The 17711-nt window shown below is 44.8% G+C and overlaps 1 protein-coding gene across 16 annotated transcripts in view; it reads left to right on the top strand.

The window, feature by feature from the left end:
• The first annotated feature begins 932 nt into the window (after positions 1 to 932).
• Positions 933 to 17711, top strand: part of LOC135495809 (FH1/FH2 domain-containing protein 3-like) — a 59002-nt gene continuing 42223 nt past the window's right edge. For 9 of the 16 annotated variants that reach the window (XM_064784767.1, XM_064784754.1, XM_064784751.1 and 6 more), the window contains exons 1-5: positions 936 to 1259; positions 4657 to 4918; positions 12514 to 12573; positions 12907 to 15645; positions 17440 to 17561. In XM_064784767.1, the coding sequence (XP_064640837.1) occupies positions 4883 to 4918; positions 12514 to 12573; positions 12907 to 15645; positions 17440 to 17561 (2957 nt within the window). In that variant the 5' untranslated portion in view covers positions 936 to 1259; positions 4657 to 4882. Of the gene's footprint in view, positions 1260 to 4656; positions 4919 to 10154; positions 10251 to 11677; positions 11712 to 12513; positions 12574 to 12906; positions 15646 to 17439; positions 17562 to 17711 lie in introns of those variants that run through there. The other 7 variants (XM_064784763.1, XM_064784761.1, XM_064784762.1 and 4 more) reach the window with 5 other exon arrangements.

Here is a 17711-nt window from a genome sequence, read left to right as displayed (position 1 = left end):
CTTCTTTCAATGATCCATTTGGCGTACCAGGTACTAGAGCCTGAGGTCACTTGCAAAAATACTGAAAGGTACTTATATTTTGATTAAAAACACTGAGGAAAGGGAACTCTATGGAAACAGTTCCGCATAGCTCTCACGGAAAACTGGCAGCTCCTCTTGGTGCTGAGCCCCGGTGATGTGCTGAGACAGCCGCTCTCTCAGTGCCAGTGGGTAACCGAATCGACAGGTGTAAGATCCGCATCTCCTGGCCGAGTTCTCCTCGGGTCGATCTGCTGTGCCCTTCGCTGCCGCTGAAACTGGACGGAAGAACCACCTGGCCAGGTAAACCGTTGGGCCGATATAAAACACTAGTTTCTCGATCTTGTTGGTCAGATTGTTTTCAATCTTTGGGGAATAACCCGAGAGAGAATTGGGAGGACTACACACGAGTGATAGCCTATCAGGATTGAATCCAAGTTGTCTCGGTATTGGGACCACTGAGTAGGCCTACTATAACGGAGAGACTCTCTGGGAAATCAAACGCAAGGTTTCCAGTTTTTGTTGTTCAGATCGTTTTCAATCATCGGATAATTGAATCGAAGTGATACATTTTCTATTTGTAGAAACCTTTCTGGGAAACGGTAATTCGAAATTTTACATACTGATCTCATAGGATCACACGGATAATCATCAGATCTGTGGTATCTCTTTCAAGTCCGAGATTTGTCCGCCCCTCTAAATACGGAGTTGCCACTCGGAAAAAGTTATAGTTAGGTTGTGCCAGGAACTGACAAGACACACAAAGTTTGAGATGGCATCGTGAGGACAATGTCACAACCATATTCTGGTGGACGGTTGGAAGCAAAGGTTGAATCATCCAGGGAAGGACAAGAAATGCTGAAGATATTTCAATGTGAACAGAAGGAGTCTATAACATACCAGTACCAGGGTCTTTCAAATAATCATTGAGAGACTCTGCTAGTACCTCTTATCTCTTTGGAACTAAATCATTTCGGTGGTTTTACAAGATACCTTTCACTTGTAAATCAACACGATCATTGTAAGAGTTGGCCTTGTTAGGTACGTGCATTGAAGTGAAATATAGCTGTTGGGTTAAAAAAGAGACTACTGACATCCGGTTCTATTGAGGTTTGGATTCAAGAATATTTATTGATTTTTAGCTCGAGATAATAGCAGTCAGCCTCCAGGATGAACTCGCATGTTGCTTCGAATCACTACCAGTTAGAGGATATTACCAGCTGAAATAGTTTCGTCCAAAGGTAGGTTCATTTCGTTTTTCGAAATTATGCGCGGCTTTCAAAATCGCTCAGTCTCGAACTGACTAATTAGACTAGTGCCCAGCAGAGCACTCGAACTGATCGGTCTCCAAGATGGATTGTTTCCCCAGTTCACCATCGCCCAGAGCAAGCACTTATGCTAGGAGGGATCCGTATTATGCTTATGCTAGGAGGGAAATAGGCATCATTAGCAGTGTAATACGTTGCTAACTTCATCGACATAGCTGGTATTGGAACAGAATCGCGAGTAAGAAATTCCTGATTTCAGCAGTGCTCCGAGATTAAGGGCTGATACTCAAGGCGGAACCTTTGATTAATCGGTGATGGGTTCTTGATACGATGAACCCCACTTGATTAGGTATAGGGTGTAATTGCTAATTGAACATCTGTAAAGAACTTCAGAACCTCCATTCACGTTGCGTTGGTATCACGCACAGAAGCTACGGAATGCTTTTCCAATTCCGATTCTAAATGTATAGTGATACGGCTGCGATTCTGAGCATGTCTGTCTTATAGGATTCCTTTGGGCGTATAGAAAGTAAATGGTAAGTGCATGTGAATCTTAGCATAGACTATTTACTCTCATGGCGAGGTCGATCTACTGCATCCATAGTGTATGTAAAGATGGCATCTGCGGAATTTTCCAACTTTTCTTAGAAGATGGCAACAGTCTTTTGCACAGGCCAGGTTCATTTTTAACATCTTAATTTTTTAATTTCATTGTCTGCTAACTGAAGTTTTCATTTCAACGGCAAACAACTTGAACACTGAAGCTAACTGAGTGCTTCCGACCATCCATCACTAGCACCAGAGGCTAGTCATAGTACCGTGTAACATAAGGGCCGTTTAGACGACAGGCGAAAAGACCGCATTCGGATCGAATCTGGATGAATCCGGATTAAAACCACCCAAGGCGATGGTACCTTTTTAGTCCGGATGCAACCACATTGATCCGGATCTTTTTGCGTTTACACGACGAAAAATTAATCCGGATTCGGGACGCATCCGGATTTTTTCGCGTCGTCTAAACGGCCCTATAATGTAGATACTTCCTATATAGATTATGTTGTTTACCTGCTCGCAAAAACCACGGCATTTGTCTCCTCTCTCCTCCAGTCCTGAGCCCACCACTAGCTGTACTTCTCCAAGGTTCCCTCAGTGTCACTGTGTTAGAGATCCGCCTCATGGTTATCGCGTCTGCGTAACAAGTAACACGAGGTTCCTGTGACCAGTTCTGTTTCATTCGGCAAAAAACCCAGGCTAGTCCATCAGATGGGACCGTAAAATCGTGGTCCGTTGTACTGGTGACTGAGGGAATCGATGGCCGGCTGGGATTATCAGCAGCCAACTGGCTTCGCGCAATTTCTTTACGTGAACATGTACGTTCATATTGAATCATCAATCTCGCACTGGAAACGATCGAAATCACTGTTATCTCGTATTATAACCAGTTTCTCACTCGCTCAAACCAAAATAAACCCCAAACGGATATAATATCAAACCAGTCCCGCGTGTCTAATGGTGAACAACAGGTGTCCAACATTCCGCAATTCAATTTCTAGCCAAGGAAAACAGCGTTTAACTCCAACTTATTAACTTAACGATCCAAACGGAAAGCAATGGGCATGCTTTCACCGCGATTGTTCGTGCCATCTTGTTGTTCTCGCTGAGGCGCGCCACCGTGCGACCACCGTCTTGCGATCCCAGGACGTCTTTCTCTCCTGAAAACGACGCATTTCGGCCCCCTTCTCCAAAGATTTCCCTTGAACTCAGCGAAGCCATTCGTTACCATAAGCCAGAAACATGTGCTCTGCTACACCGATACCTTGCCAAGAAACAGTGGAAAGATAAGAAAACGATAACTTGCCGACAGCTGTAGCAAACTCTTGTATTCCTTTCTTAAGATTATCTATTTTTTTAGCGTGGTACGTTTACAGCTACCACTGCTTGAAGTAACTTTCAGCAATATCACGCCTTTGGGAAACTTTGCTTTCTAACAGTTCAGCCACTGCGCCGACGTCGCAAAAGCTTGCAGTCGGTGTTACCGATATCGTTTTATGGCTAACCCACCTAAGGGATGGTACGGCCACAAAGGTATAAAACCAACATGTATGTTCTTGTGGGCTAATCGTTTGCGTTCCATAAACCACCCACTGTGGATGGCAAAGAAAAACAAAGTGAGACGTCATTATTATTTTTGGTCCCTTAGAAATATACATCGATATCTTAGAAATGATGAGCGGCACCTATTTGACTCCGGAAATGAATAGCCCAATGCACTGGATCCGCTGAGGATGCTCTGTCACAAATGGCGAGAACACTTGAGACTGGATATTCAGCCAATGGGCGTTGGTATACCAAACTCTCAGGCGGTCTTCTGTCACCGAATCAAAACCCTTCAAATGGTAAAGGGACGAGGCCGGTCCATTGCGTCCGGAGTGCACCAACAGCGAACTTGATTTTATCTCAAAAACTGTTTCATGTATATTGCCAGTAGAATGGGAGAGCCAAAAAGGCATCTACAAAAGCATGGGTTAACCAAGCGATTTCGGAAACGTATGGTAGCAGTGGTGTTTCCATCTGGTGTAAGCTGGAGAGGTATAACTCTAATGCTTCTTCTTAGCCGCGGTAAGGCTATCTCTGAAGCAAGTTATCGCAGCTTACCTTTCCTTTCGTAGATGTCGCTGTACGGTCGATATAGGGAGGTTACCAAATTTCGGAGCTTGTATTGTGAATCCGAAATAAACATCAGGGCTATTGCCGTTTAGGCGTTTTTTTATACAACGGTTTGAAAAGTCCGCTTATAGTATCCTGGAGAGAAAGGGACTCGGGTCTGTCATATACACTCTTTCCAGTGGTTCATTTAAAGCTATTACACCTGTATCCCTCTGACATGCAGCTCGATCCCGACAACAAGCCTGACGGCGAAGAGGTTCACCATGCATGACGATGAAATCGGTTGACTCGGGTTTTTTTGCGCATTAAGCCGATGCTAACTGTGCTTCATCGGTCAAATTGATACTCGCGAGACTAGTTTTGCTGGATTTTGGATCGGGACCTCTTCGCGCAGTGGCCAATGATGGGATGATTTTGACTGTCCCAATGTGATGTGATGGGAGGTAACTTTGTGCGCGCTTATTTTGGTAGGCGGGGTACAATCTGTTGGTTTCTAATGCCTCAAGTCAGGATTGATGCCGCGTTGGTTGCCTAGTAATGGTTCCCGAGTACGTTCCGAGAAGAAACAAACGAAGCAAGATAAGCCACGTACAGAAATATTCACCAGAGGCGAACCAGCGTCGGCTAGATATTTCCTGTTCGCCTCTCACCTCTCAATATGTTTACACGGCCCCTCATGCCATACTTTTGTTTATAACTTCAGGTTAACCCAAGTATCGGAAATCTTCGTAGAACAATATTACCTGCACGGAGATCACCGATTCAGGTTCGGGCATATTCGGTGGGTAACGTCATGCTCGTCATGCTGGATGGCAAGTTGAAAACCAAGTGAAAGAAAATGCAAAGGAAGGGCTACCTATTCTCCTGTTGGAACCAGTAAATGGAGAATCTAAGATAACTTTCGGAACTTCTTGGGAACGGCAGTCTACATGTCGTACAAAAGATATTCACGTGACCTTGGATACGTAAGCTATTGTTTTCAATGAATATTTATCCGATTAATCTTGATTATTCATATTTTCCACATGATTTAGCGTCATAATCTCACAAGACCAACATGGAAGCCTTGCTTCGTATCATATTTCATGCCACCTTTCCTTCATTGATTTGCTTCTGTCGTCTGCGCACAGATTGTTCATCGAAACACCACCATCTGATTTAAAAGTATTGTTCAATATTTAACTAATCATTTCAATTGCCAGTTTAGACAAACTTTCAAAGAATTTTTGGAAGCGTTTGTTCGTCATCATTGGTCATAACATCGTCATCATCTTTTGAATAGATCTAATCCAATGTACGTATACATGCGAAAAAGCTATGATAGACGACTTTCAAATAACCTTGTCAACTCTACTGATAAAATAATGCGCAACTTGCTGAATCTTCCTAAGGTTGAGTTGCTCCACAGCGGGAAAGAAACTAATTACTGAAGCCAAGTCACAGGTGCAGAGATGGAACCTCGTAAAAAGCATCAAGTGATGAGACATATATCTTCTCTAGACTGCTAGAAGTGGATAAACATTTGTACTCGTTTTTGTTATCTTTCCATCCCTTCGAATTCACTCTTCGTATTCTTATAAAACAGAATGATTGTAAAACGCTTTTGGTCTGGATCCTTTGCTGTCATAAAGAGTAGCTTTTACATTGCATTCTGAACGTTGAGATGCGTAAAGAGGTTTACATTATATCGACACTTCCAGTGCCTTGCGCTACGGCTTATAATTTGTGTCTGAAACACCCCTGAGGCAAATCTGCAACACCTACTTCCAGCGTGTGCAAAGGCATTTTGAATGACCATTTCTCTCGGAGAAGCCTGGCTTCTGGTCTTGAAGTGGTCTTGATAACCGGGCTCCTTGGGAGATCTGTAAACTTTGTAGGTAATTTCACTCACCTATTCAACTCCATGGAAAGTAATAGCCAGAGTGTTATGTTATCCATGTTCCTAAATATAACTCTATCGGTGGCTGAAGATGTTTTCACAACTCCTAGAGAGTTTTTTTGCATCTCCATGATTAATTAAAACGACTTAGTTTGGTGCATAGATGAAGCATGTATATTTTTACTGGTGGCTTCAAAGGCAACACCTATAACTCTCGAACTGATCTGTCTTTAAGATGGGTTGTCGCATGATACACCATCGCCCAGAGCTAGCACTGATGCTTGTCTTCAAGATGGGTTGTTCCCCCAATCAACCATCGCCCAGAGCTAGCACTGATCTGTCTTCAAGATGGGAACAATAAACCATCGCCCACTGATGCTTGTCTTCAAGATGGGTTGTTCCCCCCAATCAACCATCGCCCAGAGCTAGCACTGATGCTTGTCTTCAAGATGGGTTGTTCCCCCAATAAACCATCGCCCAGAGCTAGCACTGATCTGTCTTCAAATGGGTTATCTCATACAGGAAGACAAGAGACCTGATTTGCCTTGAGTTAGGACAGAATTCGGTACAGCTCGAAAAATTGGGAAAATATTTCCTTCGGTCTTGTTGTTTGGTAATACTGATGGTTACAGGTAAGCTTCTTTATGTATAACCAATGTGTGGGAAATGTACACACAGTGGTTCCTCTGATTTCTTCTCGTAGGCTACATAGCCAAGCTACACGAGAATGTTGCCAATGCTACAGACGTAATCACACGATTGCCCTACTTCTGAGCATATTCTGTTATATTACATGAGAAACCATCGGTTATAGCTTAGTTACGAAGCCGAGCGAAAGTTTTGCTTTCCCGGTTGCTTCTACTGGTTACTCTTAAGCTTCTACCATGTTCTCTATGAGCACTTTCTAAGCCAGCCTGAATCAAAGCCATGTTTACACGACATCTCTAAGAGTTTTTTCAAAGAGCATGGCAGTGAAACAGTTGTTGCCTATACCAAGCTGCCTATACACATGTAGCTTTGCCATCTTGACCATTACTCAGCTTACAGACAACGCGTGTGATATGGGCTGAGGCTACGGAGGCCATACCGCTGGAAGTTCAGTATATGCTTTACTTGATGGTAGAACTCTGCCTGATTTTCGGTGCATCCCGTACCGTAGGTGTCCAGGTACAAGTAGCAAGCAATGCTATCTACTTCTTACTCAGCGTCTGTAACATGAACTCCTCCTGATACAGCATAAGAGAAAGCACGCTGGGCTAACATCTGACGTATAATGGGTAGGCATACACATTAGGCCTATGCTATACACAGTACATGAACCTCTTTGTCATATGTAGGCCTACTACCCACTCGCTCTATATCTCAGCAAGTAGCCATTACTTTGAACTTAATATTAGAACCACTTTCTATCTATATTTCGCTTACATCATCGGTATCTACCTATAATTCACTCCAGCATACAAGAGGTTTAATCGAAAAGACATTTGATGTAAGAAATCTCATTGGTATGCAAAATGTATCTACCTGATCAATAAAACTAGGTTGGCCTCAGGATAGAATCCTGTTTCGCTTTTCGCTTGTTGGAGCTTTGCTGTGTTGAGGTGTTTGGAGAAGGCTCGAGAGTCTATGATGGCAAGTATCATTCCTTCTCGTATTTCAGGTGTTGGCATATACATGTACGTTTTTACTCTTCCTGGCATCCTTGTTCCATTCATCAGCCACATCTTCTCTTACTCACTCCTGCAGAAAAACTGTAATTTTGTCTGTTTCCGGAACATGACAGATGATATCAATTTTCATCTCCATCGTGAGAGTCAGGCCTGGTACCTTACTACAAATATGCAAGAGGGAAGTTTATTGGAAACCCTGGGTTAATGAGGATGTTATCTTGCAAAGGGTTAGTTTCCTTTTTCTGAAATAGAAACTCATGTGCGAGGCATGACACTTGTTCGGGGAAAGGCGAGATAGGAGATGTGAAGATCTTAGCGAATCCTTTACCACTCGACCTGCAGGGTTTCCAATAGAGGAATACGCATTGATTTACGTCTGCTCTACGTTATTTTTTAACTAAAGTTGTGAGATTCAGTGGTTCGCACCACTTTCTAGCTTTCTCTGACTTGCTATCAAAAAACATGAACCATCTGCTTGAGTCTGGTGTCTGCTTTGCTAGATCGGTCTCAGCTTCATAGTGGGAGAGTGCCATTTAAACGTTACTGAGTAAACAGAGCGAGAAGTTCACAAGGTTCATGCTACACTGCTCGATGGAGTAGGGTTCCTTCATCAAGCTATGGGCTGGAGGTATTTTGAAAAGGAGAATACCAAAGAATTCCCAGAATGTCGTTGGGTTTTCTGGCAACTTGACTCAAACGGTTTTCTTGCCTGGGAAGTGGTGGACCGAAGTTCAGCATCTAAAAGCTTTGCCCACTGCCTTTCTCTGTTGTAAGACCAAAACAAATTCAACATTGCAGGTGGTAGATCTGCAGTTGATCACTCACTCCAGTGGATGTCTCCACTCAAACAATGTCAAAGCAGTCTCATTTCTAGAGAATACGTTGTCAAAATCACCTTCTTTCCGGCGGAACGTCCATAAGACCACACTCGACTCCCCCATTGCAGGCATTGTCAAAGCCACTATCCTCCCAACGATGGAATGGTTAAGTTCTTGGAATGGAATAAGTTCTTCTTAGCAAATTCGAAAGAATCCCCCAATTCTTTTCTTTTGGAGACTTCATCCAAATCACCTTCTTTCCAGCAGAGCAAGACGTTATGGATCCATCTCTCATGCCACATACCAGGGGTAATATTTTCCCTACGATAAATCTGAGTTCACTGTACATGACCTATAGGAACAGCAGTTCCTTAGTTTTGCTCACCCAGTAAACAGACCCGTGACGTCCCAGTCAGAGTACCTGCCAAAAGCTTGCCTACCAAGATTGACGTCACCATGCGTTTGCCAGAAACACGAGTGCATCATTAAAAATTGGCATGCAGTGTACATTGCATACCGCCAAGAACCTGGACAAACCAACAGTGCCTCAAGGAGGAACTTACGATTACCGGTTTAATACCATGATTAATAGACGTTTTTTGTATGATCAATTCATAGAATATTGATATTATTTCAAGAGAAGAAACTTCATTGATAGTTGTACCCAGTGGCCTGTAGAAGATGCTTGACATTGACCTTGCAAGCTGTTGAACTCCGCTAACATTGAGGGGAAACACTCAAAAACGGAAACTGTCCAAAGCGTTTAACCGGTACCGTCAACCAGATTAAAAGTATGCTTCGATCAGACTTTGAAGAAAGTTCGGAAAGGCTGTGCTTCTGCTCCTGGTGAACTTGCGGTTAACTTGAGCAATCAAACCTGAGCAACTCCTCGCCTAAGTATACAGCAGTCTTGCTACCATTCCTCCGATGCTACTCATTGGCATCATCCGATCTCAGCCAAGGCACACTGCCCACGCTCGGCGAAGTGCCAGCTGCAGAAGTTGGTAATCGTAGGTGCTTCTGAGCAGAAAGAATACCATACACTTCTAAAAGCAGTACTAGTAAGGTGTATAATCATCTACCATATGTCTACGTACGTGTATACAAGCTACAGTCATGTTCAAACGTACGCAAGCGTTAGTGTTGGCCAAAGACCTAAAAGCGAGGAGTGACTTTTTTGGACAAAGATTTTACATGATCCTGGTCAGAAGGCGAGTCCGCATTTCCTATCTAACCACTGAACCAGAGTCAGTAGCCTTGGCGTGGAATCCTAGCAACGGTTACCACTAGCCAGTTACCACTGAGACGGCTCCCAAACATGCCCGAGGGCTTGCTTGCCCAAGGATAAAACAATTAAGAAAAAAGAAACATCCTTTAGTCATAATAAAAGCTTATCGCTACCCTCATATTTCAAGCACATGGCTCCATCATACAGTATCAACCTACACAGACTGAAGAATCTGATACATGAAGATCCACTTTCTGAACAAAACAAGCCAAAAGTCTGTTGCCCATCATATTGGTTGGAGTCAAGATGAGTTTGCAGTAGTCTGGTATCGAATCCGTGTGGAAAGTTGTAGCCAATGCACTTCAAAAAACACCAAACTTGTGGTGGTCTGTGTAGGTTTTAGTTCCAGTTCAAGGTGACCAGGATCACTAGTGGATTCAATACAGGTCTTTATTCTAAATGTACAGGTTGTTCTTGTAAGCTTACCTTGAGCCCGTTGTACTTTCCCTTGGCTCTTTCTTCCAAAGTCCTTATCTTGATATCCTTTGTTGATTACCATGAAGTTAAGAGGCAGAAGCACCTCTGGGTTTGCTGTAAAGAGATAAGGCAGTCGAAGGCAGAAGTAGGGAGGTGCTGCTCCATCAGATGGGTCTGTTAGGATAGGTATTTTCGGGGAAAAGGGGCTCTTACCAACTGGAGTAGGTGAGTGACATGTTAAATTCTTGCTGTCATATCCTGAGTGAATTCATTGATAGCGCTTTGAGAGGAGTTTTACTTCAACCCAGAATCAAAGGCATATGTAAACGACGGCGGTGGTCTTTCAGTGGTTTCAAAGGCCGACCAAGTTCCAGGGTACAGGAGACAAAAGGGATTTGGAGAGCTTCATCTTTTCCGAGGCTGTCGTCAATTCTGCTATAGAAGATGGTGTGAATCGGTTGTTAAAAGTCAGTTGAGGGCCAACGACGTGTGGAAGAGGCTGCTCCCGCAATTTCGTCTACTGATAATCAGCTCTCTCGTGATTCGAGTCAAGGGAAGTACATGCATTCGTTGTTTAGCGACAACTTGCCACATGTTACGTGAATTCTCTATTCAGATATACATGTACCAATACAAATATCCCGTACTCAAACGAAACATTTTCAGTCATCTGTAGATCTTCGTAGGCTCAATTCCTGGATGATCTCATGGATTAATAGTTATTGGCGCTGTACCTTTGCTAGAAAGGATATGTTTGTCATTCACTTGGTTCTGCATCTGGATCTGGAAGAGCGGATAAAACTTTACATGTAGTTCGTAAAGGTAGAAGTGCCGGACTCCTGACCTAGATGTCGTAGATTCGAGTACCGGCCAAGGCACTTAGTTCTTTCCCGTTAAACTTCTGCTCCTCAGCAACCCGCGGAAGACCTGAGATATCTGAGTGCTTTGAGCAAGGACCTGTCCGTGGAAAAGCGCTCTATGAGAATGAAGGGCTCAATCAATTTGTTGTCAGGAGTGGTACATGTACACTGTGATAATGGTCGTTTTTGGTCCTTTCCAACAGCATGTCGTTCTAATGTAAACATTTCTAGTTGGGTTTACGCCTACCTAGCGCACTAAGAAAGATTCTATCCGCGCCTATAAACATCCAACCTGATATCATCTTACTATTAATCAAAGTAGATGCTGTAGGAAACAACATCAAAGGTCAGGATGGGAAGAGTTTTATCACCTGCCCCGTGGATCCAGTATAGCTGACATATCTATCCACACTGGGGTAAAGCTGATCGTTTACTGGACAGGTGGCTCCTCAAAACTCAAAATTTTCGTTTCACGTCACCGGTTGGTTTCGCAACTCTGATGTGGACGACGAAGTACGAAGTCCTGTGGCATTCACGCGACGATCGTAAATCGGCGTGAATACTGCGTAGCACCAAAGAATAAACATAAAGGTTTAACTTAGAATTACGTAATTGTCTATTCATTTACGGCAGCACGAGGAATCTGGGACAACAAGATACGTTTACATACTTCGTACTCCGTCGTCCATAGCTGTTCGAGACCTACCAAATATTGTCCTAACGGTCCTGTTGCTCGTCTCTTTCACAGCATTCGCTCTTGATGCACAAGTAAGCTTCGTATCACCATCACGACCAGTCTCCTAGAGATCGTTGCCAGCTTCAACCGGTAAACCGGGACATTTACGATGACTCCACTTAACAAAATAGTTGTTGAACTGTTTCTGATCATATTTCTTGATTTTCTGAAGGCAGGGGTAAACGCTCATGATATCCCAGGTACAGCAAAATCACTGGAGTTATTTAAGGGTTATAACTCCCGCATTTATTGCAAAGTTGAATTTAAAATCCGATTGATATGTTCGTTTGTGAAATCAGAAAAATCTAATGGAAATCAAAAAGATCTTTGTTGACATAGAAATGGAAAGGTTTGACCTCTATCTCTATGATCAGAAACAGTTTAAAGGTTTGCATCAGAAAATGTTGAGCGCATGCGTTCATGTTTAGATGACACTGGATCAGTGTTATTTCAGCGCCATGCGTTCCTTTGTTTCAGTGTTATGTATGAGAAGACCATAGACTTCCTTTCCGCTTCTTTACAATGTTACCGGTTACATACAACATGCCTTGCGTTATCAACCGAGTTATCATTTGCATGTACTTATCTTACACACCACCCGCCGTTACACCTAACACAAACAGATAATATCACCCGAAATAATCTTTGTCACGCACAAAAAAGACAATGCAAAGGTTCACCTTGATACACAGTGAAATCCATTGTAAACGGTTAAATGATTCAAACGCTGACATCAGAACTTCAGGTCCTTAAGGCCAAAATGTCATAAACTAAAGCACAGCATTCATACCGTACACGTTTCGACATACCAAACCATCTACGACAACGCGACCATGACCATAAGGTGATTTATGGCATCTCCTCTGACCATATTTTTGGTTCCATTTTCCAGGGCGACAGCTCATACGGGAGCATGTCCCGTTCCAAGGGGTCCACATACGGTGGTTCAACTGTAAGTAATCGGAGTCCGCTTCATTTCTTTCGGCAACACTAGTCAGAAGTTCACGTGAACCGACGTCTACGTCTATGATATAGTCATGACATACACAATGCTAATACGAAGACCTTGCGAAGAACGAGTTCGGACATCCTTTCTGCATATTCATACCATGAATTATTATCCTGCTGGCCAGTGAATCGTCAACTAGAAACCTCTCTTAGTCACTTGTTCTTATAACAAATGTTACTGTAGGCATATATTCTCGTATTCAAGAAATGTTCTTATTCCTCATGGTGGTTCCAACCCTTGCCGGCCATTCTTCTAAAGCTTTCTCTTCTTTTCCAGTATGGCGGAGGTGGCAAGGAGTTCGGGACCTCATACGGAACAAGCTACGGGTCCAACAAAACATACGGTACGGGCGGGAGCTCATACGGCACAGGCGGCTCAAACTACAGCTCCGGCTCCTACTCCTCGGGTCGCTACGACGCTGGAAAGTCGTATGGATCAACGAATCTGCGGGGTACCTCGCTGGATCGAGGGTACACTGCGGATACTGGATCCCGTGATAGATATTCGTCTTTGGATAGATACTCTACGAGAAGTTATGGTTCGGATTACGGGTCAAAGCCGTCGGGGTACATGTCCGATTATGGGGCGGGAACTCATCGCGGTTCAATGACGTCAGTGTCCTCGTACGGAGGTTCATCCTACAAGTCTTATTCTGGGCGGGACCCGTCGCCTGCCAGTGGCTACACCGGCCGGACTTCGCGGTATGACTACAGCACGGGAAGTAGCGGCAGCCCCTACGGCTCTACTTATACAAGCAATGCGTCCCGGAGACGGAGTAGCGTGGAAGCTTTGGACAGGTCGCGATCAGTGGAAACACCACGGACAACCTCGTACGCATACGGCCGACCTTCCGGCTCCGGGACAGTTAACAATTTAGAAACACGGGACCCTGCACCTTATTCCAGACAATCGTCACGCGAATCTCAGGTTTTTGTCGAGCGTCACCCGACACATTACGAACAAACCGAACCGAGTGAGGAGTCGGAATCCGAAGGTGAAACGCCCGAAGCAGGCATGAATGGCGAAGGGGAGCGTCTGCTAATAAACAGGGGGACATCCCCATCGCCAGCAGACGAACGTGGACGTAACAGAAAGCCAAGCGACAGAAAATCAATATCGCGGACGAAAAGGTACTTTTACCCGAAGAAGGCTGTGAGGATTGAGATCGATGGGCAGGTTCTGGTCGGAGAGGCTGCACCACCCATGTTGGTGAACATGGCCACTCAGACCGAACCAAAGGAGCGGGAGTCGTCCTATTCCTCTAGTAATTCACGCAACCGCTATGGTTCCAGTAGTTACACCCCGAGTGGGACATACTATAAATATTCAAACAGCCCTAAATACTCTTCGGGTAGGACACCTTCATATAGTACGTCGTCAGCCGGTTCAAAATACCCTTCTTCGCCAACAACACGGACTTCCGCAGGCGAATCATCATCACGTGACACTGGGGGCTCTAAACGGGATACAGGGGGTACAACACGGGAAACAGGGAGTTCGTCATCATATCGGGACAGTGGGTCAACCACAAACCGAGACTCAGGTTCACAGAGACAAACTGAGAGTACCTCTGAGAGTACGCGGGGCAGATCTTGGAGGGAACAGGTGTACGGCGATGACATTCCAAAGGATGGCGAGCCCGAGGAGGACCAGTCTCGAAGCAGCAGGTCTAGGAAACGCCGAGACTTGACCCTACCAGCGGACATTGACTCGTACCCCGAGAACTCTGCTCGGGCTCGGCGGTTAAAGCGGGAAAAAGAGAAGGAAGAGGCTGAACGTCAGGCTGCTCTTGCTGCTTTACACCAACAGCCTCTGACGCCCGATCTGTTGACACTCAAGGACAGTATTGATAAGGTCAGCAAATGGCGCTCACAACTCACCGGAGATGAGTCTGATTTTGCAACGAGTCCAACGCCCTACTCGCCTGGGTCTTCCCACCCGGGACATTCACCGAGGTCACCTGGTTTCCGAAACGAACCACCTCACTTCCCCAAACCAAATGAAGCCGCAAAACATGAAGACGGGTCTCACCATGGACGTCCGACTTCACGTAACCTTCAAAGAGTCCTTAGTGAAGAGGAGACTATTCGACATCACTCGGGACGTTCCCGAGACTCCTCGCCCACATCTCTGGCCTCCCGGAGACGGCGGATGAAGGCATCACGTGGAGATTCTGGTGATTCAGTCTTCACTGCAGATGAACTTGAGGACAGGGACGATCGTCTGCCGAATAAAGATTTCAGGAAGTCTGTATTGAACATGGCCAAAACTGAGAACAATTACGAGTCTCCTCGACCTTTCGAAAGGGAAATGTCCCCAAATCAGAGGAGGACACACAGAGATCAAATAAGACAATGTGCTCAAGAGCACGGGTGGCAAGAGCCCCAACGATTTGTTGACGATGGTAGTTCTTCCGATGCATTTTCACGAGATCAATCACCCAATGCCCGTCTGCAGCGGGACAAGACTTCAAAGAGACAGTATTCCCGGGGAGGGTGGGAGAATGACGCAGAGGAATCGAGTTTCTTCTCACGAGACGAGTCGCCGAATAGACCACCCCATGGTAAACCTCCCAGGCCTCCCAGCAGACAAAGCTCCAGGGAGGAGCAGCGCAAGTTGTCGCGCAGTGATGGCCAGCAATCCCCACTTGACATTGGCCCGGATGCAAAGCGAGTCACTCTCCCCGACGTCGCACAAGAAGGTCCTTCGGGGGAGAGACGGGGAAGTAAGCAGAAGCAAGACCACTTCATCAGCCACTGTATGGACATCGACGATCTGTTAGCGACTGACGAAGACATGGAAGATGACGAAGACGCTGACATTGCGAAGCCGAAAGTTCTCCCAAAGGAGCTTCAGATGTTGATAGTCAGGAAAGGTGGCGCGAAAGTCACCATTGTTGATCTGCTTGACATTTGCAAGAAGCCCAAGCCCATCAATCTGACGTCGGACAAGAAGTTCAGAGGGTATAAGACCATGGATGAGCTGTTGGAGAGCCATGGAGTTGATGTCAAAAAGGTGCGTATGAATAAGGCGGATTCCAATAATGAAATTACTTTTCAGAGACTTGAAGTTGTTGTTACGAGTGACCTTATCTGGCCTGGGGTGTCAACGTAAGGGGCTTGGGAGAAAGACGAGTGATAGTGAGAAAATTAGATATACGAATGAAATCGCCAGTTTGACACCGTCCTGTCGCGGAAGCAATTGGTTGACGTGATGTCCTTCTCCATACATGTTTCTCTTATGTTGCTCATTTGAATGCTCAGTTCAATCGCCTCATGCAGATGGCGCTACGTTACGATACCAATTTGTCCTGGTGTACAGTCGTGTATCTCTTTAAATTATAAATCCCTTGATTGAACAGAAGGGTAGGCCCTTTATTCCAGGGGCAGGGGTATGGGACGGCGGGGGGGGGGGGGGGGGGTTAGATTAGCTGACAGACGGCGTCAAATGGAATGTGAGGTAGTGAAGTCTCGACTTTGATTGTGTAACTGTAAGGTAAATTGAGTCCTCCAGAGCAAAGTCCTACCCCTGTGTCTCATGACGAGACCAGGTGCAAATCTGAATTGGTTGGCCCAGGTGTCGCAAATTATCAGATTGATGATTATCAGATCATCTGATTTAGCAGGCCTACCCAATCCAAGCTGCCTGAGGGGGGGGGGCTAAATATACCATCGACATTTGATTGGCTCAAAGAGAATCAAACATTCAATAACAATTAATGACAAAGGAACCGAAATGGCCAATTAGGGCACGAGTCGACCCAATAATCGATCTGATTAGGGAGCATACATTATTAGATTACCCGGATGAGCCAACAGTTAATCCCTGCTCCCCAGGTATTAAAACCCACAACAACTAAACAACATGGCGACCCTGCAAGCACGGGTTCAATACTTGGACGATACTGATCCGTTTTCTAGCACTAACTTCCCCGAACCAACCCGTCCTCCGACGTATACATTCCTCCGAAATGTTCCTCTTATAAATCAGATTGGTGGAGTACATAGATTATTAAAGGCACCGCATAAAGTGAGTAATTTTTGTTTTGTTTTGATCTCGAAAAAGTCACCTGTGTAAAATGTATGGGGCATTGTACAGTGTACATTTTGTACACAGGCAGGGAATGTCAACACTGACAACGTCAACAGGTAGGTGGGCTTATTGAAAATATTTGGTTTTGTGGTTTTACAAGTTTTTTTAATAGTTTCACTTCTGATTGAAATGAGACTGGGGATTTGTGTACATATTTTTTAATTCGGTCAAAGGTGTCGGTTTATGCCTAGCTTTAGGGGGGCCTATGCCGGATGGGACATTATCATCAATGGTTCCACTATGGCACTAAGTAAATGGGCAAGTCTTTATACAAAAGTACGATGTTCTATGTTTTGAGATACACCTGTTGCAAAAACCAATCACTTTGTGAACATTCATCTGGCCAGCTGGCCCCTGCCCATTGTCTCTGCTCAGTAACAGCCCCCTTCAAATCCATCCTCGGCACCCAGTGGTTTTCCATATGCTCCAGCTCTCGCTATATGGGACGCAGGAGTATCAAAAACCTGAAGCTCAGGATGCTTCAAATCTGACACACAATTACAATCCCTCAGCTGAAAATCTGAAAGGGCAGAAAGTGGCACCTCTTGTCAAAAAAGGGAGGTGCAGGGAAATAACAGAATGTTGGGAAAAGGCAGGGTCCCTCGCCCCGTTATTTAAAGCTCTTCAGCCGAAACACTAATCCCTTGAACCCCATGGCCATGAGACTGAGAAGATGGATCCTGTAATTCGGAACTTATGATTTTTGCTTGTTTCCAGCTTGAGGACTGCGCTCTCCAACTCTACAGGTATACTGGCTCTCAAGGGGATTATGGCACATATTTGGATCTTGAGCTCAGCCTTGATGAACAATGGGATGAACTAGAAGGATTCACCGAACAGTAAGTATTTCAGCTAAAAAACCCAACTTAGATGATATGATTAGTTCATTGCTGTTTCTATCACTTGGACAAGAGTGAAAGTGTTTCTAAAATCGGAAAACTGTGAATTGTCGGTCTAAAGCCTCACTATAGGTCTACATTTAAAGTAAT

The sequence above is a fragment of the Lineus longissimus genome, chromosome 11 (assembly GCF_910592395.1).
Source record: "Lineus longissimus chromosome 11, tnLinLong1.2, whole genome shotgun sequence".
NCBI classification, from domain to species: Eukaryota; Metazoa; Nemertea; class Pilidiophora; order Heteronemertea; family Lineidae; genus Lineus; species Lineus longissimus.
This window is presented reverse-complemented; position numbering and strand designations above follow the sequence as displayed.